This window comes from Vidua chalybeata, chromosome 3 (assembly GCF_026979565.1).
Source record: "Vidua chalybeata isolate OUT-0048 chromosome 3, bVidCha1 merged haplotype, whole genome shotgun sequence".
NCBI classification, from domain to species: Eukaryota; Metazoa; Chordata; class Aves; order Passeriformes; family Viduidae; genus Vidua; species Vidua chalybeata.
Genome location: NC_071532.1, coordinates 111,104,225 through 111,132,221, shown reverse-complemented (window position 1 = coordinate 111,132,221; position 27,997 = coordinate 111,104,225). Strand labels below are relative to the sequence as shown.

General features: G+C 45.4%; 1 protein-coding gene and 1 long non-coding RNA gene across 4 annotated transcripts in view; both read left to right on the top strand.

The window, feature by feature from the left end:
- Positions 1-550: 550 nt before the first annotated feature.
- LOC128786406 (uncharacterized) lies at positions 551-13,375 on the top strand. Of its 3 annotated transcripts, XR_008430275.1 has the most exons (6): positions 551-663; positions 7,658-7,738; positions 10,701-10,745; positions 12,405-12,544; positions 12,985-13,103; positions 13,223-13,375. It is a non-coding gene; the product is annotated as an uncharacterized LOC128786406 (long non-coding RNA). The 3 variants fall into 3 exon arrangements; XR_008430276.1 differs by lacking the exon at positions 7,658-7,738; XR_008430274.1 differs by lacking the exons at positions 7,658-7,738; positions 10,701-10,745.
- A 7,239-nt stretch (positions 13,376-20,614) lies between these two features.
- Positions 20,615-27,997, top strand: part of MSRA (methionine sulfoxide reductase A) — a 227,889-nt gene continuing 220,506 nt past the window's right edge. The window contains exon 1 of the mRNA XM_053937706.1: positions 20,615-20,781. Coding sequence (XP_053793681.1) covers positions 20,640-20,781 — 142 coding nt within the window. The 5' untranslated portion in view covers positions 20,615-20,639. The remainder of the gene's footprint in view (positions 20,782-27,997) is intronic.

Here is a 27,997-nt window from a genome sequence, read left to right as displayed (position 1 = left end):
CCTTTTCACTGCAAACTTTGTGGAGAAGGAAGCCATGTGTGTTTCAGTGAGATCTGTATGACATTTCAACATTTCACTGACTTCTTGATTCAGACTTTAAGTAGGTTTTGAAAACAGTTATCAGGTTTTTCATAAGGAGCAGGGGGAAAAATAAATAATAACAACAAAAATAGTTAAATAACAGGCTGAATATTTGACAGAAACCAAAAGGACTGAGATTTGATGCTGTTCAGCTGAGAAGCTCCTCACTGATATCCACTGAATTAAACAAGAACTTCCTGCTGCATTGCTTATATCATGGTTATCATGATTCAAAGGCCAGAAGTTATAATGGATTTTATTTCTGTCTCTATTTATGTCCCATGGTCCCAATGACTCTTCCTTCTTGCTTGGCTTTGTTTTGGTCATTTTTCATTGTTGTTGTAGTTTTGTTTTTTCTTCCCCAGGACTAAGGCCTGAGAGCAGACCCTCTCTTTATGGCATCACAGGAGGGTTGGCATTGACAGAGGTTTCTAGAGACCACCCAGTGCCACCCCCCTGTGAGAGCAGGGTCACTGGAGAAGGTCACACAGGGCCTCATTTAGGTGGCTTTGGAATATCTTCAAAGCAAGAGACTCCACAACCTCCCTGGGAAGACTGTTCCTGTGCTCCCTCACCCTCAGAGTAAGAAAGTTTTTTTTCCCCATATCCAGATAGAACTTACGAATGTTTTGGTTTGTGTCCATTGCCCCTTGCACTGTTTTTGGGCACCACAAAAGGAGCCTGACCCCATCCTCTTGAAAGCCAACCTTAAGTTATTTGTGTGCATGGATAAGATCCTCTATCAATCCTCTCTCCTTGAGGCTGACCAGGTTCATCTCCCTTACACATTCCCTTTGAGAGACAGAATTCCAGGATCCCAGAATGGTTTGGGTGGGAAGGGACCTTAAAGCTCATCTCGTTTCAACCCCCTGGCACAGGCAGGGACACCTGTGGGATATTGGAAAGAAATTGATGGGATATTGGGAAGAAATTGTTCCCTGTGAGGGTGGGGAGGCCCTGGCACAGGTTTCCCAGAGAAGCTGTGGCTGCCCCTGGATCCTTGGAAGTGTCCAAGTCTAGGCTGGACAGGGCTTGGAGCAACCTTGGATAGTGGTCTAGTTTAGTTCTCACTTTCCTGGAAAGCATTTTCATCTAACCCAAATTGCAAATTGACCTGGAAAAAATATTTCTGTTGGAGATGATCAGAGATTATCTGTTTTGACTTGGCAGAAAAAGCACCCATATATTTATATAAATAGCCTCTTGCATTTTCTTGGCCCTCCTAAGCTGGGGGCAGTCCTCTGTTTAGTCATTCCTGGGGCTGAAACCAGCATGGAATGCTAAATGGATTAATTATTACTACATCACTCTAAATTTAGACAGCTTCCTTTCAGAATTAGATTTCTTCAGGTTTATGCCATTACATTTCTTAAATGTACATTCTCAATCACATTAGCAATTATGAATACATTACATTTATTTTCTTTTTGAAACATTTAACTGTTGTACCTTTAGGATATGAAAAACACACAGTGTCCTACCCAGGCAGAAAGGTGAGGTCACTACCGCCCATGATTTCATTGCACAGCTCACAATTTTAAGGATAATCTTGGGACCTTTTCCCAAGAACTATCTGTTATTTCCTTGTATGAGAAAACCAACTTTCATTTTTGAAGGAACTTTTTATCTCCTGCACTTGCAGAGATACTGCAGGAGTTGGTCCCCATGGAGGGCTAGATTGCAACTAGAAGATCTTAAAGGTCTGTTTCAACACAAACTGGTTTAGGATTCTATGAGTCTTGAAAAACATGGAGCATTTGGAAAAACCAGGAGGTGAAGAAAAGCATTTGACATTCAAACTAAAATTCCCGGTGGTCCTGGCTCCAATTCAAAAGGGGTACTTCCCCTGGGGAAGGGCCTTGGGGGAGTCCCCCTCCAGGACTGCCTGCACTGCTGGCAGTCACTCAGGCCTGGGGACTTCTTGGTGCCCTTTGGGGCTTGGTGGCTCTGCTGTGGGGCTCAGCGACACTTTTGCACTTTTGGCTGCCATTTCTTGGAGCCCTCTGCACTCCCTTCCCATTGCATGCAGACACAGACAGGCTATGGAGGAAATTGTTTTAATGGAAAAGCAAAACAGTGAACAACATTTTCTACAGCTACATCTACAGCTGCATCTACAGCTATAACATCAAAACCAGCCTTCCTCCATCCCCAAATGATGTGAACCCTCAAAAGGCCTAATCCTACATTTCTGCTCCAGCTTTGCCTGTGGGAGCCTTGAGCTTGCTGTCAGCTCTGAGTGGAGGGTCCTTCCGCCTCTTCTTCCCTCACCTTTCCAGCCTGATGCCATGTGTGGACACGCTGCCCTGGGGTGGTGGCACGTCTGTCCCTGCATCCTGCTGTGGCTCCTGATGTTTCCTGCCATGGTCCTGTCATGCTCTGTGCTCAGCATGACTTTGGAACGCTGTTGAGTGAGGGGCACCTTCCCAGGCAGCCAGAGCTGGCTGGTTTTGCACAGGGGGCTGGTGCCAGCGGTGCCTGCAGAGTCCATGGGGGCATGGGGACACTTCTGGGATCACCCAGGGCCCCCAGGGCCTGTCAGAGGAGGTCTCAAAGGTCTGCCCTGGGCCGATGTGGCTCAGGCAAGGCCAGGGGTGCTGGCCGTGCCCTGCTGAGCCCACGGGCCACAGCTGGCCGGGGCACAGGGCTGCGGGGGGCTTGGCTGATCCTGTGGGAGGTCGCTGCCCAAGCTGGTGGTCAGACACTGAGGGAACTGAGGAGGAGGAGGAGGGAGAGGGTGAGGGTGGGAAGGGCTGGGAATGTCCCCACAGTGCATCCCTGGGCTGCTGCAATCAGGATCAGGCCCTGCCTGTGCTGCAGGAGGCCTTGGGGGAGAGCAAGGGCTGCAGGAGCTGGGCCATGGAGGAGCTCCGGCTGCCACAGTGGTGCCACAGAGCTGACAGGACCATGGTCACTCAGGGTCTCTGGCTCGTCAGCTCTGCTGACTGGACACAGGTCTGGACTCTGCTCTTGGAACGTCTCCATGGCTGGAATTGCTCTGTCACACAGAACAGAATGTCTGCAGGGCTGATTGTTCTGTCACACAGCCAGGAATTCTGAGGGTCTCCTTGTCCTGCCCCACACACAACAGCTCTGCCAGTTCTTGGTGGGGAGAGAAAGCGTGAGCCACAGAGTTGGAATTATAGACTATCCTGAGATTTAAGGGACCCACCAACATTATTGATCCAATCCTGGCCCTGCATGGACACCCCAACAATCCCATCCTGTGCATCACTGAGGGCATTGCTCAAATGCTTCTGGAGCTCTGGCGGCCTTCGAGCCGTGACCATTCCCTGGGGAGACTCTTCAGCACCTGACACCCTCTGGGGGAGGAATGTTTTCCTGATATCCAACCTGATATCCCCAAGCACAGCTGAAAGGGTTGATGAAAGAGGTGCCTTGCTGCAGGGAGTCTCTGGATTTTGGAAACAGATCAGGCTTGGAGGAGGCAACTTCTACAAGGCCTCGGCCCCCAGCAATGCCATGTCTTCATTTGTGTGATTCTCTGATTGAGGTGGGGAGTGGGGAGATGTGAACGACACTCTCAAAGGGATTTGGGTAAATCTCATGGGTCTAATGGTTTAATTTGATGTGCCATTCTGAAATCCAGTTTATGAGATTGGGCACTGAACCTGTCATGGCTCATGTTTTAGGTTTCCCCCATCAATCCCACTTCAGAGGTTCAATCTGGCAGGAAGGTTTTAGCAAGTCAGGACCAGCACAATGCAGAGAATTGGAGGATGTTTTTATTTCATTAATTCTGGGAATGCTAGCAGGATGCTGGATACCAGGGATTTATGCCCTCCTTTCTCTGAAGAGTTTCAGCCCCCATCTCTCTGTAGAGCTTTGAGCCCAGAATGGGGTGTAGGTGCATTATCTTTCTTCGTTGGAAGCTTTTCAGCTTTACTTGGCATCTGAATATTAAATTAAAGAAAACACTGCCCTTTAGCCTGGGAGGGAGGCCCAGGTGAGGCCTGTGGTGCTGGGCTATAAGGCTGCGAGGGCAGAAAAATGGTCAGCACGTTCCCTGGCCTAGTTTTGGTCTGTGCCAACTAACATTGACCCAAAAATTGCTCAGGCATAGCCAAGGGACAGGGTTCATTCCTAGTGAATGGTGTAGACGTGGCCAGCCTTGTTTTGGACAGGAGCTCAGTTGTACCACTTGGCCTCAGGGCAAAGAGCCATTCCCTGGCCTTTGTTCATTCCCATTTAGTCTGACAGTGAGAAGGAAGGTGAGGGATTAATGATGGAGCAAGGGCTGGGTCACAGGGCTCTCCCAGCAGCTCCAGGAACATATGGCCCATTAGAGACCCATCTCAACAGCTTCAGCACAAGGAGTTAAAAGGGTTCCCTCCCTGAGAGGAAGGAATGTGAGGGCAAACCTGCTTGTCCATCCCACCAATTTACTGATTAGTGGATGTGTTGTAACAGCACTGATTTGTTGAGTTTGAAAAGGAAATTGCATTTTTTTTTTCATGACAGCAAAGTCTCAAGTACCTGAACTGTGAAATCTATGAGTGGGAAGGCTCCTATATAAGATATGGAAAAACAAGTGTCCTTTTGGTGCCACAGAAAGGCTGCAGAGGCTGGTGCTGCCCATCCCAGCCCTGCCCCAGTGCAGGGGGGCACTGCAGATCTCAGGAGACAGAGCACAGCAAGGTGCTGAGACAGCTCCTGCTCATGGCTTCATGGTTCTGTGACATGGCAAGCCTCCTTTGAAAATCCAGTCCTGGTCCTAGAAAATTTAATTCTGGTCCTAGAAAATTTACTTACAGGTCTGTGGTCAGAGAAAAATTATGGTCTGGCAAAGAAATGAGTTCCATGTGTGAGGCTCATCACATAAAGCTGTATATAAAAGTAGAGATGGGTGAAAATACAAATCACACATCTTTTTATTTAACTGTATGTAAACACATCTATATAAGCTGATTTTGACACACACACACACACACACACAAACATTGACACTTTAAAGTCATTTTACAATAGAGAGTAAATAGGGAAACATGTCTCTTTCAAAGGATTCATTTTACCATAAAACTTGAGGATGCAGCAGCTTTGCTGTGGCTTCATCCAATTCATACCCACATTGTGACTAGAGGTGGAAATGGAGCTCAACACCTTGCCAGAACTGCGTGTGTCACATGTTAAACACACCCACAACACTCCATTTTTTCCAGTCTTGCACTTGCTATTTTATATCTCATTTCTAGGGTCGTCTTGCTGGTCAGTCTTAGCCTGGGTGGAAACCTCGTTTGCCACCTGAGATTTAATTTTCTGCCTCTTTCTTCCATCAGTAAGTGAATCTTTGATGTTCTCTCTGCCTTCCCGCAGCTTTATCTTTGGCTGGATTGCACTACCTTGGGAACAGGAGTCTTGGAACAGAACAGCACTGATGCAGAGACTGTCAGTCAGGGAGAAGTCAATCTTCTTCTTCCTTTAATCATGTGGGCTTTCCCCTCTCCAATTCTTGGTGACTCTCCTCCTACAGGAAATGAGTAGGATCTTCTGGCTCTGACTATTATAACATTTTACCACATGTGTTCTCTTTTGTTCCTAATTTCTCTTCAAAAGCGACTGCCTGGGTTGCTTTTCCCATGTTAAACCTGGTGAAAAAAATAGATTTTTATTTCTCCTTCAGCAGTGACAGATCTTGAAACCCGACCTCATTGTACAGTTCCCCCATGTAGTGTGTATATTTACTATTTCAGGCAGTAATTAATTTTATTTATCCTTGCAACACCCCTTGCCTTTGCAAGGGGAGAAAACACTGTGTGCTTGTCCCCACTTCATGGGTATGGTGTTCTACAGAATCACAGAGTGGCTTGGGTTGGAAGGGAGCTTAAAAATCATCTTATCCCACCCATGCCATGGGCAGGAACACCTTCCACTATCTCAGGTTGCTCGAAGCTCCATCCAGTCTGGCCTGGGACACTTCCAGGGATCCAGGGACAGCCACAGCTTCTCTTGGGCCTGGAGAATTGGGACTCACCCAAAAGAACACTGGAGCACTGATGCCAACCCCAGGCATAACTTGGCACCCACTTGGGGTTCCATGCCAAGAATTTCTGCCCCCACAGGTGCCTCTGTAGCATTAAATAGAAACCCACCCCAGCATCTGGGCACATGTAGGTAGGAAAAGACTTTCTAAAAGACCTCAGTGGACCTTGGACCACTGAGTCCAACCTGTGACCCACCCCCACCTTGTCACCCAGACCAATGTGTCTGAGTGTCACGTCCAGTCATTCCTTGGACACCTCCAGGGATGGGTACTCTAAACCTCTCTGAGCAACCCTTTTCAATGCCTGACCACCCCTTCCATGAAGAAATTCCTCCTGATGTCCAACCTGACCCTCCCCTGGCACAGCTTGAGGCCATGTCCTTGTGTCGTGTCACTCATTCGTACCACGGCATGCAGCATTATCCGCAGTGCTTTGCATGGTTCCATGGTTTTAGAGCTTATCATCTTCCAGCTGCTGGGAAGGGCACGTATCAGAGCCATAATCAAGGCAGAATTCTGCTTTTAATTACAACCCTTGCGACACGTTGAAATCAGCAGCGTCGCAGAGCCCCATCGGAATGCTCAAATGAGGAAACTGGAGAAAGGGAAGTGAAAGGAATTTGGTAAAACTTTTCTGTTCTGCTGGACGCTCAGAAACTGAGTTTGGTTTTAAGAAACTTTTGCTGAGGGGAAAATTTGGCCTTTTTGCTCTCGTTTCTTGTCTTTTCTAATTAATTTTTAATCTTTTTGTTCCATAGGACATACTAGTTTAAAAAAAGAAAGACTGAATGTCAAAAATACTAAAAGCGAACTTTGAAAACCAAGGAATAATTCATTTAAAATCAGCATCAAACCCATGCCTCTCCCTCGTGTTCTTCCATACACTCCTCCAAAAATTAGGTGTTTCAACAAGAGTAGTTAATTATACTGACATAATGTGGAGCAAGACATTTATAAAATCCCCCAATGGCTGATGGAATGATCAGAGCATCACAAAATATTTGCAATTAAACAGAGAAATATTTGGGATTCCTGGTTGTGCCTTGCACTATTGGTGGTAGTCTTATAGTGGCATATAATAAAACAGTTCTAAAAGGAAAGAAATCCCCCTGGAAGCCCACGTGATGAGAAAACACACTGTGATCCCAGGATAATAAAAACCTGCACCGATTCTTAATCAGGATCAGGTGAATGAACCAGTTCTCTGCTTCCCTGTTTCTCAATGAGACAACTGCATCTTGTCAAACAACTGCTTAGCTCAAACAAAGATAAAAACATCCAGTAATTATTTTTATATCCAAGAAACTTGGATTAGAGTGCAGGCATAAAATCAGAGTGTTGCCCCACTTGAAAAGAATTGGTATTTTGCATGCAGAAATGTGTATTTTCCTATGAAAAACATGTGGCCTGGGGAATAGCTGAGAAAATATTTATGCCCCTTTCTTGTTTGGTGGAGGATCCCACATATTCTCCATGCTCGGTGTAGGAGTCCTATGCTAATGTCAACACAGATAAAAAATGTCTGAAATTTTGAGGAAAACTTCTGGGAGCCAACAACCTTCCTTATTCCTACAGGTTTGCAAAGAAATTGAAAAGATTTCTGGATATCCAGTAGGGACACACAATTTGTATTCAGAACCAGCTTCCGAAGTGACAGTAAGATTTTTCCACCGGAGATTCCCTCAATTAACCCCAAGACATGCAAATTGGCATTTTTACTAATATTCTCCAAAGTCTCAGACTTGTGAGGAGCAGAGTCTCTCATTAGCACACCTGTATGAGCTCTGCAGCAAGTACACACAGCTCCTGGCATCGGAATGTTTTCCAACTCCATTCCCAGATCAGCAGCTCCACTCCCACAGGATGCAGAGGACAATGCCTGGATCCCAGCAGCGCCTTGTGCTGCTCCAGAATTTGCAGATCAACAATGCCACTGGGGTTTGGTGGCAGTCCCCTCCAAAAAATAGGGCTGAGGAAAGATGTAGTCCCCTAAAACATGAGAAAATGCACATAAAACAGGATCAAATATAGATATAAAGGAATATAATGTTATGTAAGATGTATGATATAATATCAGGGAATCACTGAGTGGTTTGGGTTGGAAAGGACATTAAAGCTCATCTCCTTTCAACACCCTGCCATGGGCAGGGACACCTTCCACTAGACCATGCTGCTTAGAGCCCAATTTTCAGAGTCATTACATAAAGTGTATTAGAAGCAGCATCTCCCACTCTCCAGGCAATGTCCTTTCCTTGCTGAGAGTCCAGACTCCAGCTCCCAGCTGTGAAGATGCTCTCCTGACCTTCAGCTCATCCCTCCTGGCTGTACAAGTGCCCCGGTGTGAGTGTAAAGGATGGTGTTTGTCTGGAAATTGAATCCTGGCCAAGGATTGTTTGTTCTGGAGAGAAGGGTACGATGAAAGGTGAGAAAGACACTGTGGGAAGTGGTGAAGATCTCTTGGGGCAGGAGCCAAGAATAGGACAACAACAGAGCTACTCCTCAATGTCTTGGCCGGGGCAGTGCCACTGCCTGAGATGTCCCAGAGGAGCCCAAAGATGCTGTGGGTACACAAGATGCAATAAAAAGGAGAAACATTTTTGTTCATGTACAATGGATAAATATAATGGATACTGAGGGTAAATGTTTAGATACCTGTGAACAAACACTCCTTGGAGATTTAGTCATTGGAGAAAGAACTCCTTGTGCAGCCCAGGATCATTATGGTGTTATCAAAGAGAGACTCTGTAGGAGAAGAGCCATAATGTGCTGAGCTCCAGTACAGTCATAGGAACAAGGCAGCCAAAAATATCACCAAGCACAGCGCTGGATTTAAAAAGGAGCCCTACGAAAAATGAGGCGACTTGTTCAAAGGAAATTAGTACAAGCCACGACGGGGTGAAATGTTTGCAAGCAGCAGAGATATTGTTTAAAGACACCATATTAGAGGCTCAGAGAAAATACTCGGAGTGTATCAAAAAAGACTTTTAAAAAGACCAGAAGAAAGCTACTGTAATTAAAGATCAGAGCGAAGGAGGCTGTTACAAGTAAGAAGACTTCGTGTTCAAACATGGAAAAAATAGAGAGCAGGCATTCTATTAAAAGGTAGACTAAGAGATTTGAAGAACGACTTTCTAAGAGAAGGAATGAATTATCAATCCTTTTACAAACACGAGTGGATTAGGAAGCCTGCCAGGCAGTGTGGAGGGCCAAGAAAGGAGCAGGGTGTAAAATGAGTAACTTCTGATCCGCAGGCCATAGCGGATGGATCAAAGAACACCAAAGGAACTTGAATTTGAAGTGTCTGGGCAGAGAAAGTTGCTTGAAATTATAACAGAGAAGCTGTGGCTGCCCTGGATCCCTGGAAGTGTCAGGCTGGATGGGGCTTGGAGCAACCTGGGATAGTGGAAGGTGTCCCTGGCCATGGCAGGGGGTAGAACTGGATAAGGTTTAAGGTTCCTTCCCACCCAAACCATACCACAATCCCACGATTCTATGATTTGTGTGGAGACATCAAAATGTCCCCCCCAGCCAGGATTGCTTTGCATGTCTCTACATCTTGGTGCCTCTGCACCTTGAAAAATCTGTGCTGCTTGAGTTTCCTTTCTCCCCCCTCAAAAAGGATGCTGGGAAGCTGGAAAAGTATGAATGACAGGAATAAGGAGGATGGAAGCAGTGGAACAGCACTAACATGAGAAGAGGGGAATTTGACTAAACTGCACACTTGAGCTGAAGAAAGAGGGAGGGAGTTCTGCACACAGACACGCTATAAGGAGATGAGCAGGCAACATTTATCATTTCATAGCACAAGATCCAGAGATTGCCTGAGCAAATGCCTGACATGCAGGTTCACCAGCAGCCAGGAGCTGGGGAACAGTCGGCCTCAATCTCCCATTTCTCTACATGTTTGTGAGTGATTTCATCAGAAAGAGAAAACTCCTCCGTGTAGTCTGTGCTGTCTTCCCAAGTTCCAATGAGCCTGCAGTAAAGCAGCAGAAGACCAATGCACGAAAATACCTCTGCAAGGCTTGACCCTGCCTTTGTATCAACTGGAATAAAGGGAAAACAGTGAAATTAGTCCTTCCTCCAACCTCAAATGCTGCTGAAACGTTTCTGTAGGTCAGGTCAAGATCAGTAAAAGTTTCCAAGATGGAAGCTCACAGTGGATAAAGGGAAAAGCTGCTGCCAGGGCTCCTGTGCTTTGTAGCTCTGAAACCTTCTCCTTTGCCCACCTGCTTCTTTAACTGGCAGAGCACTCTGTGTTTTCATCCTGAGGGCTGGGAAGGGCAGAGGGAGGAGGAGGAGGAGGAGGAGGAGAAATGGTGGATTTGCAGCAGTGGTTATTTGCTCTACTGACAAGCTGTATTTGTCTTTGGGGAAAGGTGACTATTGCCTGCCTTTGTGACATCAAGATTGATCCCAGAATGTTTAAAATAATAGGAAAAATGCATTGCCCATTGACTTCTCTGGGAGCAGCTTGCACAGTTCTGCAAGCAGATGGCATGATGTATATTAAATTATCACTTATGTCGGGGGGCTTATTTTAAGGATGGAAGTGTCGTCTCTTGGTATTTGTGCCAGAACTGTTCATCCCCAAATCAGGATTTTTGTATCCTTCCAGCCATCCTGGAAAATATTTGAAGGAACATGCCCTTCCCAAAGAGAGGTAAAAACAGCATCATCTTGTTCTTCTTTTGCATCATCCAATGAAAAGCAAATCAACTTTAAAAATCTTTATGACAGAAAGGTCCAAATTGGTGTAAGCTGAACTGAAGACAAATGTCCCCCAGAATTCATTGTAAATCTCCTCCACTTGGGTGAAGGTTCACACTGACAAACAGTGACAACAGGAACAAGGCGTGCAAACACGGCTGGTAAAGCCCAAGAAGTCTAAAGTAAATGCTGAGTCATCAACAATATTTATAACTTGCAACACTCAGAATAGAAGGTACCAAGGGACTGCAATTACTGAGATATGACAAATGTTGAATTTGTATTCACAGCAGCTGCAGGACACTTGGTTGTCCAAGCACATTGTTGCTGAAAGTCACAACCTTTGCTTAATCTGTGGACATGGATTCTAAGTTATGCTCTGCCCACTTTGTCTGTGAAAATACTGCTGTTGACAGCCCTTAAAAGTTATGCCCAGTTTTGCAGTTCTCCATATCCCACTCTCCCATCTTCTATTCCTCTCTAATCTGTTTTGATAACAGTCCAATTCTCTGTGTCACTTGCCAACCCTCTCAGGCTCATTTTGGTGCCTTATATCCCATAATTGTCATGACACTATTCTGTGGATGGTCTGTACTTTCATAATCTTCATGTCCCTGTTTCCAAACCAGTCTCACAATTCTGCCCCATCACAATGAAAAAACAAATTCAATAAACAACATCTGCACCAGGCTTGTTGTGGCCTTCACAGAATCATAGAATAGTTTGGGTTGGTAGGAGCTTTTCAAAGGCCATCCAGTCCAATCCCCTGCCACGGGCAGGGACACCTTCCACTAGACCAGGTTGCTCAGAGCTCCATTTTGGGATGCTCTATCTCATTTGGAATGTAACCTGGGCTCAGAAGAGGTGACAAAGTCCCACGGATTTCCCTGGGACTAAAATATCTATATAGCGACAAAACTTCGATACCTGAGGATCTTTTACGCTTGGAAATGTCTAAGGCCAGGCTGGACAGGGCTTGGAGCAACCTGGGATAGTGGAAGGTGTTCCTGCACATGGCAGGGGTGGAATTGGATGATTTTTAAGGTCCCTTCTAAACAAAACCATTCTGTGACTCAATGATCTGGACCTGTGTCTTCCTGTAAGCACTACACAGCAAGATCCAGTGTAGCAATTCCAATAAAGAATGGAATCAAAAGTCACTACATCCCATGGATGATTAAAGATAATCTAATGGGCATCAGATATATTTTACATATGTTGTTAATTTATTTTCTTCCAAACAGAATATTACCTGGCATTTAATTTCCTTCAAGGACCAGATGCTGTCAGGAAATATCCTGATATTTTTGTTTAAAGCCAGGAGGCATTTCAGGTGTCTCTTAATCCACTTCATTATGATTTTTTCAATGAAACCACCTCAAATACACAACCTTTCCATTTCCACCAGCATCTGAGTGCATTTTGCCAAGCAGTGACAGGCTGCACTGCAGATCTATTCCCAGAAGAGCCTCCTGTGTTGCAATTCCATAATCACTGTTATTGCTCGATGCCACAACAAAAACAGGGTATTTGTGGTCGAAACCCTAAACATTTCTCATTCCTTTAATGAAATACTAATTTTGCTTTATTTTCACATGTTTCCTTATGCAAGGAGATGAGGAGACAGCTCACATTCCATAAAGATCACCTTCTTGGAGACCAGTAAATGCCTCATTTGCAAGATGTGCTGTTGCAGTGGAGGAAGGAGCCCACGAGAGGGCTCAGGGAAGCAGCCCTGGACCAGCATCCCTGGTAAGCTCCTGGGCAGGAAAAAGCAGGGCCTTGAGGGAAAGCTCATCTCTTCAATCATATTCACCTTAAAACATCTCATCTAGGGCAAGCCAATAAACAAGCAGTCCAAACAACATCAGCTTTTATTACCACGGGTAGTATCACGCATGTATTTTTAATCTTTTGCCTGTGTATTTCTTACAAACTTTATTAATCCCGCGAATGCTGCTGCAGGGAATATACGATGGCACTTAGAGCTGATGAAGCTCCCTCTCGGTTTTATGGTGTCGGCACAGCAGGCTCCGCTCAGCACCACATGAGCACATTTATAAAAAGCTTATTACAGCACATAGCACAAGAGTTGTTTGGTTTTTTTTTTTCTTTTTTTCTTTCTTTTTTTTTTTTCTTTTTTTCTTTTTAACTGAGAAACCAGCACCATTAAATCAGATTATTTTCTTTAGCAGGGCAGCGTAAACAACTCTGTCATTTGTTTTTATAAAGTCATCAGTGCCACTGAACACAAACCAGCACCCACTGATGAGGCCGAGGCAATGCACTTAGAACCACCACCAGAGCATGGGTACGATCCTTATTTTCCACCAAAAAATAAAACTGATTGCTTTTTTTTATATATATCATTCTTTACAATGGGAGATACAAAGGAAACCCAGCTATTCACCATCCCCTTGTATTTTCCAGCTCAATCCCACCAGTACCTCCAGCAGAACAGTTGCCTTGGTGAAATGTTACCCCAAAGTTAACAGTTTATCTGTTTTCACGCTTATCTCTTCACTAATGGTAATTTAATATCATGCTTATTTCTTCACTAATGGTAATTTAAGTAAATAAAAGTCATTAACATACTTCAGCCACTTGCTTGCGAATGGACTTTGGCCTTTCAGTGATTAAAAACAAATATGTGAGCAAAGAGGAATTTGGGGTTCAGAAAGAAGAAAGGTTTTAGTAAGGGAAGGATGAAATCTTGAGGACTATGATATCAATATGGAAAATCTGGAGTGGGGAATGTAAAATGCTACTTAGGATGGAGAATGTGAAGGATTTTGTGCTAAAGAGTCAATTTATTTTGGAATTGCTAGTCAATGTATAATATAAGCAATATTTTTATGAAGTTAAAATTTGCTTTAAAATCTTCAATTTTTCCTAGTTAAATAAAAGAAAGAATGTTCATAAAGTCAGTCCTGCAAAAACAGAGCTCAGAGTGATAAAACCATAGAAAGCCCAAAGCGAACGGAATCGAAAATATTTATTGAGAAATTTCTTACCAAAATTACAGTTTTACAAAAAAAGCACTGTGCCATGATGACACAAGCTAGTGAAATCTGTATTAAAATGTCAGGTTTTAGGCAAGGACACTGCCAGTGACCATATAACCTGATGTGCACAACAATGGCCACTTGATGTACCCAGGAATTTGTCCTCTCCTGAAAATGACCTACGGAGTATTCTGTAGCACAGTGGGAAATCTTGATTTAAAAGCTGCAGAGCCAAGCCTCAGCTGCTTGGAATTCAATCCTAGGAAATCCATGGAGCTGTGAGAAGCCATGCTGCTGAAGGGCCATGCCGCTGAAGGAGATCTCTGCTAAAGCTGGGGGTACCCAGTTGCAAAGTGTGAATTCTGACCTCAGGCAGATGGGTCACCAGAATGCAGGTGCCTGTCACAGAATCATGGAATGGCTTGGGTTGGAAAGGGCCTAAAGCTCACCCCATTCCACCCCTGTCCCTGGGCAGGGACGTCTTCCACCAGTCCAGTTTGCTCCAAAGCACATCCAACCTGGCCTTGGACACTTCCAGGGGTGGGGCAGCCTCAGCCTGGGATTGTGTGATAAAAGTGTACTCTGAACTCCAGTGAAGGGAAGAGAGAACCAAAGGTTCTCCATGCAGAGAGCTTGTGCTGTATTAGCATCTTCTCCCTCATTGCTACAGTGCCATGGAAAAATAAAGAACCTGTGTGAAGACACTGTATCCTGTGTTTTCATCTTCTGCCCAGCACATATGGTAGACTGTGTTCCATGAAATTGCCCATTGTTTTTGGCATCCCTCTCTAAATCCCAAATCACTGCATTATCCTGAGGTACAGTGCTGATGGTTCTTCTACGTCAGTTCCATTTTTAGGATAATTTATGTAGCTTAATCTCTATCTCAATACTCATCTAGATCCCAAATGGAAGGCGGATGAATGACTGATTAATCTTCCCTCCTCTCTCTAGAAACCATCTCACATCAATCCTTTACTGTGTTATCATCTTTGCTGTCCTTCTGGGGCAACAGATACAGCTGTTGATAAAGAATTCATGTTTCCAAAAAGAACTGTGGCACTAAAGGTCTCTGGGTCCCTTAATTGAAAACTCTTAAAACCAGTTTGTGGCTTTTTTTTGCTAAAACTGGGAAACCGACTTATATACACCTGGCGAAAATTTGGGTTTTTTCAAAGATCTTGTTATCTGACCAGTCACAAAATGTGATTGCAATGAGGCACCCATCATGGGGTTACTGTGTTTATAGTGATATAATATCAGCATCAATCCTGAGCTCTCTTACATACTGATGCATAGGCTGGAGATGTGCCAGAAGTGCTTTAGGCTGGATATCAGGAGCATTTGGCCAACAATCTCAGGGATGCACAGGATGGGATTGTTGGGGTGTCCATGCAGGGCCAGGATTGGATCAATAATGTTGGTGGGTCCCTTAAATCTCAGGATAGTCTATAATTCCAACTCTGTGGCTCACGCTTTCTCTCCCCACCAAGAACTGGCAGAGCTGTTGTGTCTGGGGCAGGACAAGGGGACCCCCAGAATTCCTGGCTGTGTGACAGAACAATCAGCCCTGGAGATGTTCTGTTCTGTGTGACAGAGCAATTCCAGCCATGGAGACGTTCCAAGAGCAGAGTCCAGGCCTGTGTCCAGTCAGCAGAGCTGACGAGCCAGAGACCCTGAGTGACCATGGTCCTGTCAGCTCTGTGGCACCGCTGTGGCAGCCGGAGCTCCTCCATGGCCCAGCTCCTGCAGCCCTTGCTCTCCCCCAAGGCCTCCTGCAGCACAGGCAGGGCCTGATCCTGATTGCAGCAGCCCAGGGATGCACTGTGGGGACATTCCCAGCCCTTCCTGCCCTCACCCTCTCCCTGCTCCTCCTCCTCAGTGCCTGCAGTGTCTGACCACCAGCTTGGGCAGCGACCTCCCACAGGATCAGCCAAGCCCCCCGCAGCCCTGTGCCCCGGCCAGCTGTGGCCCGTGGGCTCAGCAGGGCACGGCCAGCACCCCTGGCCTTGCCTGAGCCACGTCTGCCCAGGGCAGACCTTTGAGAGCTCCCTGGGGGTCCTGGGTGATCCCAGAAGTGTCCCCATGCCCCCATGGACTCTGCAGGCACCGGTGGCACCAGCCCCCTGTGCAAAACCAGCCAGCTCTGGCTGCCTGGGAAGGTGCCCCTCACTCAACAGCCTTCCAAAGTCATGCTGAGCACAGAGCATGGCAGGACCATGGCAGGAAACATCAGGAGCCACAGCAGGATGCAGGGACAGACGTGCCACCACCCCAGGGCAGCGTGTCCACACATGGCATCAGGCTGGAAAGGTGAGGGAAGAAGAGGCGGAAGGACCCTCCACTCAGAGCTGACAGCAAGCTCAAGGCTCCCACAGGCAAAGCTGGAGCAGAAATGTAGGATTAGGCCTTTTGAGGGTTCACATCATTTGGGGATGGAGGAAGGCTGGTTTTGATGTTATAGCTGTAGATGCAGCTGTAGATGTAGCTGTAGAAAATGTTGTTCACTGTTTTGCTTTTCCATTAAAACAATTTCCTCCATAGCCTGTCTGTGTCTGCATGCAATGGGAAGGGAGTGCAGAGGGCTCCAAGAAATGGCAGCCAAAAGGTCAAAAGTGTCGCTGAGCCCCACAGCAGAGCCACCAAGCCCCAAAGGGCACCAAGAAGTCCCCAGGCCTGAGTGACTGCCAGCAGTGCAGGCAGTCCTGGAGGGGGACTCCCCCAAGGCCCTTCCCCAGAGGAAGCAGCCAGGGAGCCAGGACAGGTGGGGCTGTGCCAGACTCACGGACACAGCCTCCTGCCCAAAGCAGCCCTGGGCACACCCTGGGTACGGTCCTCCCTCCTTGGGGTTGTAGGTTCTTCCCCCTGAGGATGGTCGGGCAGTGGAACAGCTCCTCAGGGAAGGGTCATGGCCCCAAGGCTGCTGGAGCTCCAGGAGAGTTTGGACAATGCTCTCAGGGATGCACAGGGTGGGATTGTTGGGGTGTCTGGACAGGGCCAGGAGCTGAACTCAATGATTGTTGTTGAATCCTTTCCAACTGAGGATATTCTGTGATTCTGTGATTCACTATCTGACAGTTTTATCAGCTGTGGAGCAAAACTGGGAAAATGATTTCTGTCAGCAGCTGAGAAGCTGCAGGAGCAATAGCAACAAAGACAAGGGATTGGAACAAACCTAGATTAGTGATTTAAATGGCGACAAGGTCTAGGCACAGACCTCAATTTTCTACATATCTGCCATAATCTCCTTTATATTTCTCTACTTTGGTAATCAATTCCTTTGGGAGCCCTCGAGAAGTCACAGCAATGTATCTGTGAGGCTGGAAGGTCTAATACTGCTCTTGGACAGATTAAGGCACATCCAACCAGGAATCAAGAAACCAGATTACACTGGCACTTGCTTGGTCTGATCAGCACCAGAATGGTGAATTCCTTACTCACATCTTCATCAAAGCAGGGAAAAAAAAATCAGGAAATACGTCACTTGAAAACCTGAACAGCATCCAGAGATGTGCAATGACTTAAGAGAATTAAAAAACATCCTTGACAGTGATGAACTCCCAGAGTCCTGTTTATCTTTTCTTGAGGGATAACTGCAGCCTGCAGCACTAAGTCTGGATAACAAAACCTGGATAAAAGCAATCTCTTCATTCCAGGCAAGATAAGCTAAGCTGTGATGGGTGGGAGCCAAAGCCAACCTAAAAATAAGCTGCATATTTTTAACAGTAATCAAGCACTGAATAATCCACTAAAGTCTGTGGAGGATCTTCTTTCACTGCATGTTTTCAGACAAAAAAGAGATTGCTTTTCCAGGAGATGCACACTGCAGCACAAACCTGCCTTCCCACTCCCTGTATTTCCACGGAGATGGCCACAAAGGGCTTTATCAATTTCAAGATACGACAGATTTTGTTACACGGGAAAAACGCATCTATTCCAAACCACAAAGACTAGGAAATTTAACTCTGATGGATCATATATAGGAAATGTCAGGTCCTGGAAAAAAATGGTGTGTATTTTGAGCAAGTTCCTAGGACTGGATGAGTAGGAATTTGCGCAAAGCCCTGGCTGAAAGGAGAGAGGTAAGCCCACGTCCCGTTTTTTCCTGCTCGCTCTCTCTCTCTCCTCTTATTTTCCACCTTCATGGAAAATTTTTAGCATCTGCCATAAAATTGCTGTGCTGGGAATACTGTGATAATTACATGGGAATGCAAGCACTGTGTAGGTGCCATAATCCAGGCTTCTTTTCCTGATCTATTTCTTAATTCAGTGTGTTAGTACATGGAAAGTCTATGTTTAAGTGTGAAGCATAATACACCATAAATAAAAAAATAATCATGTTCTACTGCTTGCTGGCAGAGGTAAAAAAATAAGAAAACTTTAAATAAAGTTAGAGTGTAATTTTCAGAGTCTCTCACCCAGACCTCACCCTCTGCAACAAGAGGAGGGGATAGCTCACACTTTCCTAAAATATAAGCAGGATTTATCTAATTTAAACAGTCTTCTGTTTCCATGGAGCCAACAAGCACTAAACCCTTGTGAAAATCAGTTTTTATTTGTTAAGTGGCACGGTGGCTTATTACCATTTAATACTTGGGATTCAGTGACAAGTCAGGGACAGGGCGCGTGAAGTGCCACGCAGACAGGGAATGCCAGGCTGATTCCTGCCCCCAAGAGCTGTAATTTTCCAGCATCAGCAGCCCCGCTGTCACTGCTCTGGATCCCAATCCTCTGCTGTTTTCAGCCTCATGAACAAAGCAGCTCGACTGGGTGATGGGTGACGAAGCGATTTTTCCTGGAGGAATTAATGCACTGGAAAGGGCACCCATGATTTAGGGAATACACAGAGTACCAACACCCGAGGACAGCACGTTCAGCCAGCATCACTGGAGTGGAGGCAAGGCTGGCTTTTCAGCAGCTGGAATTTCGGAGCACATCAGGGCTCTGGAACACCTCTGCCACTTCACCTTTGAGGCTGAGCAGCCAAACATGAGCCTGTTTTTCTGCCCCTCACCTCTGACTGCCCTCAGTTCACGCAGGAAAGATGGCAATGAGAACAAAACTGGTCACTAAGAGGCAAAAAAAAATTCAAGCTCGCAGGTGAAGACATTAATTCTGAGGGTAAAATTCCATTGCCATCCATTGTGACACTGAGCAGTGTCCTAGGAACATTTCTTAGGAACATGCTGGCAGAGATGTGTGGTGAAAATGAAGAGATGGGCAGTGCAAAACCAGCGGATGTCGTCATCTTTAGTGGTTTCTTACAAAGAAAGAACTGGGAATTGACACCGTGACCATAATGAGAGAGTAACTAATTAGGTAAACACATTTCAAATGAAATTCACACTTTGTTATTGAGCATTTCTGGTTCTTACTGACTTGTACTCTCAAAACAACACAGTTATTTATCACAAACATCTCTATACTCACTCATTATTCAATGGATTTTCTCCAGGTTATTACAAGATATTTTTGTAGGTCACCTGAGATCCTCTCCACTCCTGACCTCAGTAATTTTACTTGCCATTAATTAAATTTTGTTCATGTAAAAAACCTTGAAAAATTGACTGCAATCTTGGGACTACTGTGCTCAAAGAGGATTTTGTTCACCTTTCAAACACAAAACAAGGAACCTGAAAGCTGAGGTGGGACAGTTCTGTTTCTCCTGTTTCTGTCTGAATTTTTAATTTTGAAGAAAACCTCACTCCTAAAACATGATTTTCCCACTCCTCTAGATTGTTTCAAGAGCACCTGGGAATTCTCAATATTGCTGTAAATATCCAACACCTTTATATACATGAATCAAATTCTAGGCTTCCATGTAAAACCCAGCTTGATTATAAACTGAATGGAACTGCATCTGTCATAGACAATTTTTTGAGAGAATTACCTGACCTTCCTCTCAGACTAGGCATTAGTCTGTTTTTTTATCATCTTCTCTCTATTCAGCCAACAACTCAAATTTTTCAAAACCCTCCAGATGAATTTTGTAAACAGTTAATATCCTGTTTCTTGTATGGTCCAGTGGAAGTGTCCCTGCCCATGGCAGGGGGGTGGAATGACATAAACTTTAAGGTCCCTTTCAACCCAAATCATTCTATGATTGTTTGAATATGCACTGTATTACCCCCAAAACCACAGAAGATATTTTCCACAAGCACTCACACTCTGATCACTTTTCATGTTTTTATTGCAAACATAGGTGCAGAAAATTCTCCCTGGAGATTTATGTTATTTGGAACATATTCACTGAAAAAATACTCTGCAAAATTGGGATGATACAGTACGTTGGCTAAACACAACACGGGAGACTCCTGTCAAAATTAACAACCAGAAAAACCATGGGGAAAAAAAATTAGAAACATATATATATATTATTGGGGGTTGGAAATAAGCTCAAATGCCTCTTCCAACCCAAACCACTCTGGTAATTGTACAAATAAAACGCATTACTGCATGAAAGGAACGTGTAGTGTGTTTTCTTAAATGAGTCTGCAAAAGCCCCTCTAAAACTGGGAGTGTGGACAGGCCGGAGGGTGGATGTGACACGGAGGAGGACACGAGGTGGAAGCAACGTTGACTCCATGAGGGTCCCAAAACTTTGGGAACAACGCCGCGGGCAGACTTCAGAGCAAGCAGCGTTCCACAGAGGCGCTTCCCAGGAACGCGGCCCAGCGGGCAGAGCCCATGGACAGAGTTATTTCGGGATAAAGAGTCCCAGAGGACACCCGGGGCGTTCCCTTGAGGGAGCCGTGCCGCCCTGCCTTGCCTTGCCGCTCGGCAGGGGGCGCGCTCGCCGCCCCTCCCTCCCCGTGCTCCCTCATCCCCCCCCCCAGCGGGCGATGCCTCCGCGCCACCGCCTCCACCTCCTGCTCTTCCTCCGCACTCTCCACGGCTCCGCCTTCGGCATGGGCGACTGGGCCTCCCGCCTGCCGCAGGCGGGCGAAGCGCTGCCCGGCAGGACCCAGCGCATGGCGGTGCCAGGTAAGTGCGAACTCCGTTTCCCTCCTCTCCTTCCCCGTCCCCCGCTCCCGCCGCCTCGGCCGCGCGCCCCTTCCCCGCACTGCGCGTGCGCATGCGCGGTGCCCTGGAGGCGGCGGGGCGGGGCCGACGCGGCGCGTGCGCGCTGAGGGGCGGGGCGGGCGCGTGGGGAGGAACATGGCGGCGGCGGGGGGGTGCGCGCCGTGAGGGGGGGACGGGGACAGGCGGGGTAAATGTGCCTTGGGAAGGGGTTTGTGTCGAGGTTCGCTCGCGCAGTGATGTTTCTTGTGTGCCGTAAGAATAGGGATGGACGGGTTGTTGGAGCAGCTAGCGAGCGCGGCTGCTGTTGGCCCAGAGAAGCTGTGGCTGCCCCGTCACTGGAAGTGTCCAAGGCCAGGCTGGACGGAGCTTGGAACAACCTGGGATAGGGGAAGGTGTCCCTGCCCGTGGCAGAGGGGTGGAACTGGGTGAGGTTTAAGATACCTTTCCACCCAGAACCATCCTGTGATTATTTTCCATAATTGCTCTTGGCTATCTATGATTTTTTTCTTTTTTTACTGAAGCTAGCAACTTCAGTAGTTTTAAGCAGATTTCCATAGCCCTTACTGGTTTTGTTAAATAATAATACTTAAAAATAAAACCATGACATGCTGTGTATCTTCTGTGGGTGTTCTAGGAAGAAATCCTCCCCTGTGAGGGTGATGAGGCCCTAGCACTGGTTTTCCAGAGAAGCTGTGGCTGCCCCTGGGTCCCTAGAAGTGTCCAAGGCCAGGTTGGAGCAGAGCTTGGAGCAATCTGGGGTAGTGCAAAGTGTCCCTGCTCATAGCAGGGATGGAATGAGATGAGCTTTAAGGTCCTTTCCAACCCAAATAATTTTGTGGTTCTGTTTGCAAAGTGCTTTTAAGTTCTTAATAATTCTTCCTATTGTTTTTCTCCTTTGAGTAGATGTGTGCTGTGAGGTAAGCAAACTGGCAACACAGAATTAATGAGTTTACTTTCTGACAGTCCTCCTAGGAACTGATGGTGTTCCAAGATGACTGTCAGTGCTCTTCAGGAGGAATTTTAGTGGCACTGAGGTGCTCTAACACGTGTATTGGATAGTTCACATATGAGGTATTTATTGAACAAGGTGTTATTTATATGTATCTTTGCTGCAGGCTCCTATGGACCCTAAAAAAGTACGAGAACTTCAGGCTTAAAATAAATACTTAAACACCTTAAGTGCATAAGTGCTGGTGGAAGAATTATAAATGGATGATGGCATAAGCCCAGTGGTCAAGAGGATAATAAAACCTTGCATGTTACAGATACTTAGTAAAAAGCTGAAGGTAGTGATGAAATTAAAGGCAGCAGGAAGAATGTTATTTCTGCTGTAAAGAAAGTGGACTCAGAGGAGGGGTGCAGAGGGGGTTTGTGCAAGTACAGCAGTGAACTCCAGAGATGACACCAACAGTAGCACATTGCCTGGATTGAAGTGGCAGCTTCATGTTGGTTGTTGAGAAAACAGGAGACACACCCAGCTCATTTTATGCTGAGTAACTGCATGGGTAGAATAATTTTGGGCTGCTGTAGAAAAAGCATCCTCACAAGAGCAAATACAATTTTTAAGAATGTTTTTCTGTGGCTAAATGTGGTATTACGTATGTAATAACAGCATGGTCCTCCAGTGAACTGTCAATCTTATTTTAAGATGTAAATTGCTCAGAAAAGAACGGCAATTAAAATTTAAGCTGATGACCAACTCAAGGCTGATTGACCTGGCAGACCCTTGCCACGTTATAATGTCTTTTGTGAGTCAGGAACAGAACTGGATCTGGTACTCCAGGTGAATTCTTACCAGTACAGCACAGAAGAGTGGAATTTTTCTTTTCTCTGCAGTCCAGAGTCACAGTTTGCTTTCTCTGTGAAAATGTGCACTGTGAGCACATTTAACCTGGCATCCAGCAGAACCACAGCTCCTTCCCAGCAGCTCTGAGATCATCTTGCTCTTCTTGTTGACCTCCCTGAGGTTTCTGTTGGTGTAGACCTGGAATCGTTCCAGGTCTCCTCGGATAAACCTCTGCTGTTTGCTGTGTCTGCTCTCGCTGTGTGTTGAACGCTGCCCTCAGATCTGCTGAGCGTGTTTTCTGTCACATCACTCACTTTGCTGTTTCAGCTGTGGAATGATTCTGGCCCCAGCGTCAGCCCCTGGGGTCACCTGCTGCCCACCAGACATGAAGGTATCGATCCCTGCCTTTGGAGGCTGCTGCTCCTGCCCATTTTTGACATGCAGGCTGTTCCTCCAGCCAGGACTTTGTCAGCTTCCATAGAAAATGTTGGGAGAGAGGGTGTCAGAACCCTGCTGAAGTCAACTCAGCCTTGCTCTGCCTTGCTCTGCAGAGCCATCATTTCAGCCTACAAGGGCAGCTCAGCTGGACAAGCATGATTTGCCTTTGGTAAATGTGTTGGTTATTCTTGATTACTTTCTTGTTCCCCAGTTGGAAATAATTTCTAAGAGGGCATTCTCTGTGATATCTTCTGGGACTGAGCTGAAGCTGAGCATCCTATATCCCCTCAGTTCTGTTTTTCCCTTTCTTAAAAGCAATTTTTACTGTAGTCCAGTTCTCATCATCAGAGATCCCCAAGCACTCTGGCTTTTCATTATTTCTGATCCGTCACAGTGTTCTGATGGCTGCACCAGCAAACTTGGCCTCCCAGCTCTGGAAAAACTCCATAGGGCTCCTTGGTTTTAAACGCATTTAGCTTCTTTAAGTAGCCATAACCCATTTTTCCTCATGTTGTTTGGTGCTTTTCTTTATGACTGTACCAGCCTGGAGAGGTTTTGGGGCACTTGTTGTTTCTGGAGACTTGTGCAAAAGAGGTTTTGAGTACTTCAGTCTTTTCTGTACACGCTGCTAGGCTGTCTCCTGTATGCATCAATGCACTTTGATTTTTTTCTAAGCTTTTTTTTTACTCCTGTAATTTTTGTGGATTCATTTCTTATTGTCATTTGTGTCCCCAGCTAGGCTGAACTCCAGCTTTGTCCTCGCTGATTTTGTGCCTAAATGCTGAGGTGGTGCTTTTCATTGCCTCCTTTGTTTTTGGTCTCTGTATTTTAATCCATTAAGCAGCTCTGTGTTTCTGATGAAGTTCCCACTTTTTCTACATGATGTTTTGTTCCTTAACTCTCTTAGAAAGTTTTTTTTTTTCCCAAATTTAGACTACCTTGAAGAGCCTTTATCTCCCTCTGGCAGTCTCCCAGGGTCTTCTACCTCTCAGGGGCTGCAGCTCCTCCGAAGGGACAGTGGAGGGAAGCCCCAATCTCTGCTCTCTGTGACCAGGGCCCAGGGAACAGCTGGGGCTGTGTCAGGTTTAGGTTGGATATCAGGGAAAGGTTCTTCCCCTAGAGGGTGTCAGGCGCTGGAACAGCTCCCCAGGGAATGGTGACATTCCCAAGGCTGCCAGAGCTCCAGGAGCATTTGGACAACACTCTCAGGGATGCACAGGGTGGGATTGTTGGAGTGTCCTGGGCAGGGTCAGGAGTTGGACTCAGTGATCCTTGTGGGTCCTTACCAGCTCAGGAGATTCTGTGATTCCATGGTAATTCCCTATGTAAGACAGAGTTCTGCACGTAGAAAATGCTAACTGTGTACCTTTCCAGCCTTCCTTTGGATCCCTATTTCCAGTCTTCTGGTTACTGACAGGACTGTTTCCCTCTGGAGCCCTGTGCTCTCAAGGAGTTGTGTTTCAGTAGAGTGCAGCTCCCCATCCAGTTTTTCTGTGCTAGGAAGGCTTATTCCTACATCCTGCACAACCTGTTCTGATCCCTGCTCCAGCTGTGTGTGCTGTGCCAGGTCTCTGATTCTTGTCACATCAGAGGTCTGTGACCACACCTGGACATCCAGGTGAGCCAAGCTCTGCCTTAGGGTGCAGACACTTGAGGAAAAGTTCTGCCAGAGCTTTCTGGACCTTGCAGTGTCCACCCTCTTCACCTTCAGTGGTGTTAGCAGCCTTTTACTTTCCTAGGTGAAGAGCTGCAGAACATTTAGCTCCTTGTCTCTTGAAGATCCCATTGATTTCCTGCTCCTCATCCTGATGGGATAAATCCTGATGGGATAAAACATCCTTGGAGCTCCTTCCTTGTGCTGCAGCAACCGCGTCTGCCACAGCAGAGCTCCCAAAAGTGAAGCTGCTGTCACTGCTGAGATCCCTGTGGAGGAGCACCTGGCTCTTCCCAGAGTTCACCTGGAGGAAGATTGAAGTTCCAGAGATGTTAGTGCACACTGAGGATCCAAGAAAATCATGCAGTTAGACCTGGATAAACCGCTCTGCGTTAGCTGAAAGGAGTACAGACATTAGCAAACTTCACTTACTTTTTTTTGTAAGCAAGTTGAGTTTATCAGGTTTTGTACAAATTTCATAATCTGGGAATGAAAGTTTGTTGTGCACTTTTCTTTCCTTGCAATAGAGCATCTGCATTCATTTTTTAAATAGCTTCTTTCATATCCTTGTATAATGGTGCAATAAGATGTGGTGCCTTACAGTAAAAACACACATTATTTATTGCTTCTACCTTTCTAGTATAACTCTACTTTTCAGTGGAAATTTTAGTTTGATTGCTGCTGAAACATGGCTGTGTTTTCTGAGTATATGAGGATATATTGCTTACACTATTTAATGAACTATTTTATTTTATGACAGTGGTAGGAGCAGTAGTCAAGGAACTCTATGAATGTAGATGTTGAATAACATATATATGTATATATACACAAACAGAGTTTTTTCCCTGCTAGATATCCTGAGGTAGCAATGTGTAATAAACTAAAAGAATGTTTTTACTACTGTTCCCAATGAGCAGTGTCAGAATATCTTCTTACAAATCTGTAGTGACTTGACTTTTTTGAGGCAGAGAAAATCCAGCTCATGGGTAGAGAGCCTTAGGATTGTTTAAACCCATTAGGCCTCTCAGCTTTATAGCTAAAGATTAATAGAGCAGTAATTACAAACGTGAAGGAGGTCATGGTGAATTTTAGTCTGACCTTCTGTGTAAAAAAAAAAAAAAAAAGCACAGCATTGCCATGAGTTAATTCTTGCTTGAATCAGATCATGCTCTTTAAAAGAAACATTGATTAGAAATTTTATTTGACAGAGAATCCACATGCTCTCCCTGTTAGTCTTCTTTACCACTCTTAAGACACTGAACAGAAATTATTGTGGTCAAACCAGTGGCTTGTGGTCTAGTACTTCCATTTGTCTCACCACCATGCTCACCATTACACTCAAAATAAAGAATAAATTGAAAAATATTCATGTTTATTTCCTTTACTGGTTAAAAGAATTTGTAATAATGAGCAAATACAAATTTTTTTCAGACATGAATTCAGTATCACTGTATTTTAGGTCTAAAATAAAGATTCCTGAGATCATACCTCAGGACAAAACCTCAAAGTTCATCTTAAGGTTTAGGAAGACTTGTTTCTTCAAATTTTCCACCACTTTGTTTATGTGGTACAGTTCTTCATAATGAATTAATTAGTTGTCCATTTTTATTGAGATTGTATGAAATATGGGCCAAAAAAAACGAGACTTGGTTTCCATTGCAGTTCAGTGGAGTGTGCTGAGTAACAATGTCATATGTGGTTTAGCATTTTCCAAATTGCAATTTACCTTTCTAACTCTAGAAGAGTTAATTACTTATTTCTTCATTCTAGGAGACAGTCTTTGCCTCAAACATACTCAAGCCATCAATTTCCATAAATTATTAAATTTCATTACAGTTTTGTTGTGTATGCCAAGATTGAAAGCAGAATGCACAGCAGAGAAACACCTCACCCCAGTGATTGTTTATTATCTGAAAAGACTTCTCAAATTTGTGGTTACAACTTCTTTACAGATACATTCAGGATGAATTTTCTTGGAAATCCTGCCTATCGTGGCTTTTTTTAGTTCTCTAATTTTTTTTTGTGGGCTTTGTCAGGTAATTATATTCACACACTAAACACCTAATTTTCAAGCCAACTGTGCAGCTGTAAATATTGTGCTGTCATTAGAAAAACAGGAATTACTTTTAACCCTCCCCTCCCGTTGCATTTTACATTTTGGAAGGTGCTGCAAGGAGTAGCAAATATTTAAGTCAATATAAAGAGATTTTTTTTGCTGTTGTTTGCATGTGCTTTTTTGCTCTTGGCAGCTGGAAAACAACAACCCAGAGGAAGTGAACAGGCACAGAGGATGCTGGAGAGATGGAAAGCATACAGGAAATATATTTACAGAGCTGCACATCCAGCTGCCAAATGCTGCTCTTGAGGTGGAATAACCTTGATGGAATCACCCTGTGGTTACTTATCACCTCTCACTACATCCCAAGAGAAAGGGTGACATCATTCATCACTGAGCCCCTCAAAAAAATACAACAAAAAAGTGGGAAAAAAAAAAGTCTGTTGTTCGAGTCCCTGGAGTTCCTGGAGCTCTGCTTAGCATGCGGCTCACAGCCGGGGGGTGCGGAGGAAGCGCTCCCGGGGCTTCTCCTGGCAACAGCCCGGGTTGCTGGGAGACAGCAGCGCCTAAATGGGGAGAAACTTCACCCAACTGGCAGCCTCGTGCATCCAAATGAGGCTTGGTGGAGGCTTCTCGTGCTGATGCTGTAATTTCCCTCTCCGAAATGAAAAAGGAATCCAGAGGATCTTTACCTAGAAGGCTGTGTGTGGGTGCTGCTCTGAGGGGTCATTCAGGGTTGTGTAATAAAAGGGGATAATTATTCCTGGGTGAAGGTAGTTGTGGTACACAGGGTTCAGGAGCTTCTTGTTGCTGCTGTTTTGAAAAGGGATGTAAATATCTGAATTTGCCAGATTTGGGGTGTTAAACCTATCAGTTATGAGAGTTAAACACAAGGTTGTATTTACTCAGGTCATTTTTCCTGACTAGGGAATATTTTCTCAGATTTTGTCTGAGTCCTGGGATACATCTGGCTGCTTTGGCTGATTGTGTCCATTTACCTTTAGTGCAGGAATGATCCTGCACTACACATTTAGGTAACATTCTGCCCTGGATCCCACATGTTCCTCCATAATTAAGTGAATGCACATCCCAGGCACAGTAATGGAATTAGGTTTCCCACTGCCTCTCTTTCCACAGCAGGTCAGAGACTGTGGGGCAAACTTCACATTGCAGCAGGAACAGAGTGGACAGAGCACTGGAAGGGGCTGGGTGGTGCTGCAGCAATACCCAGAGTTTGGCTGTC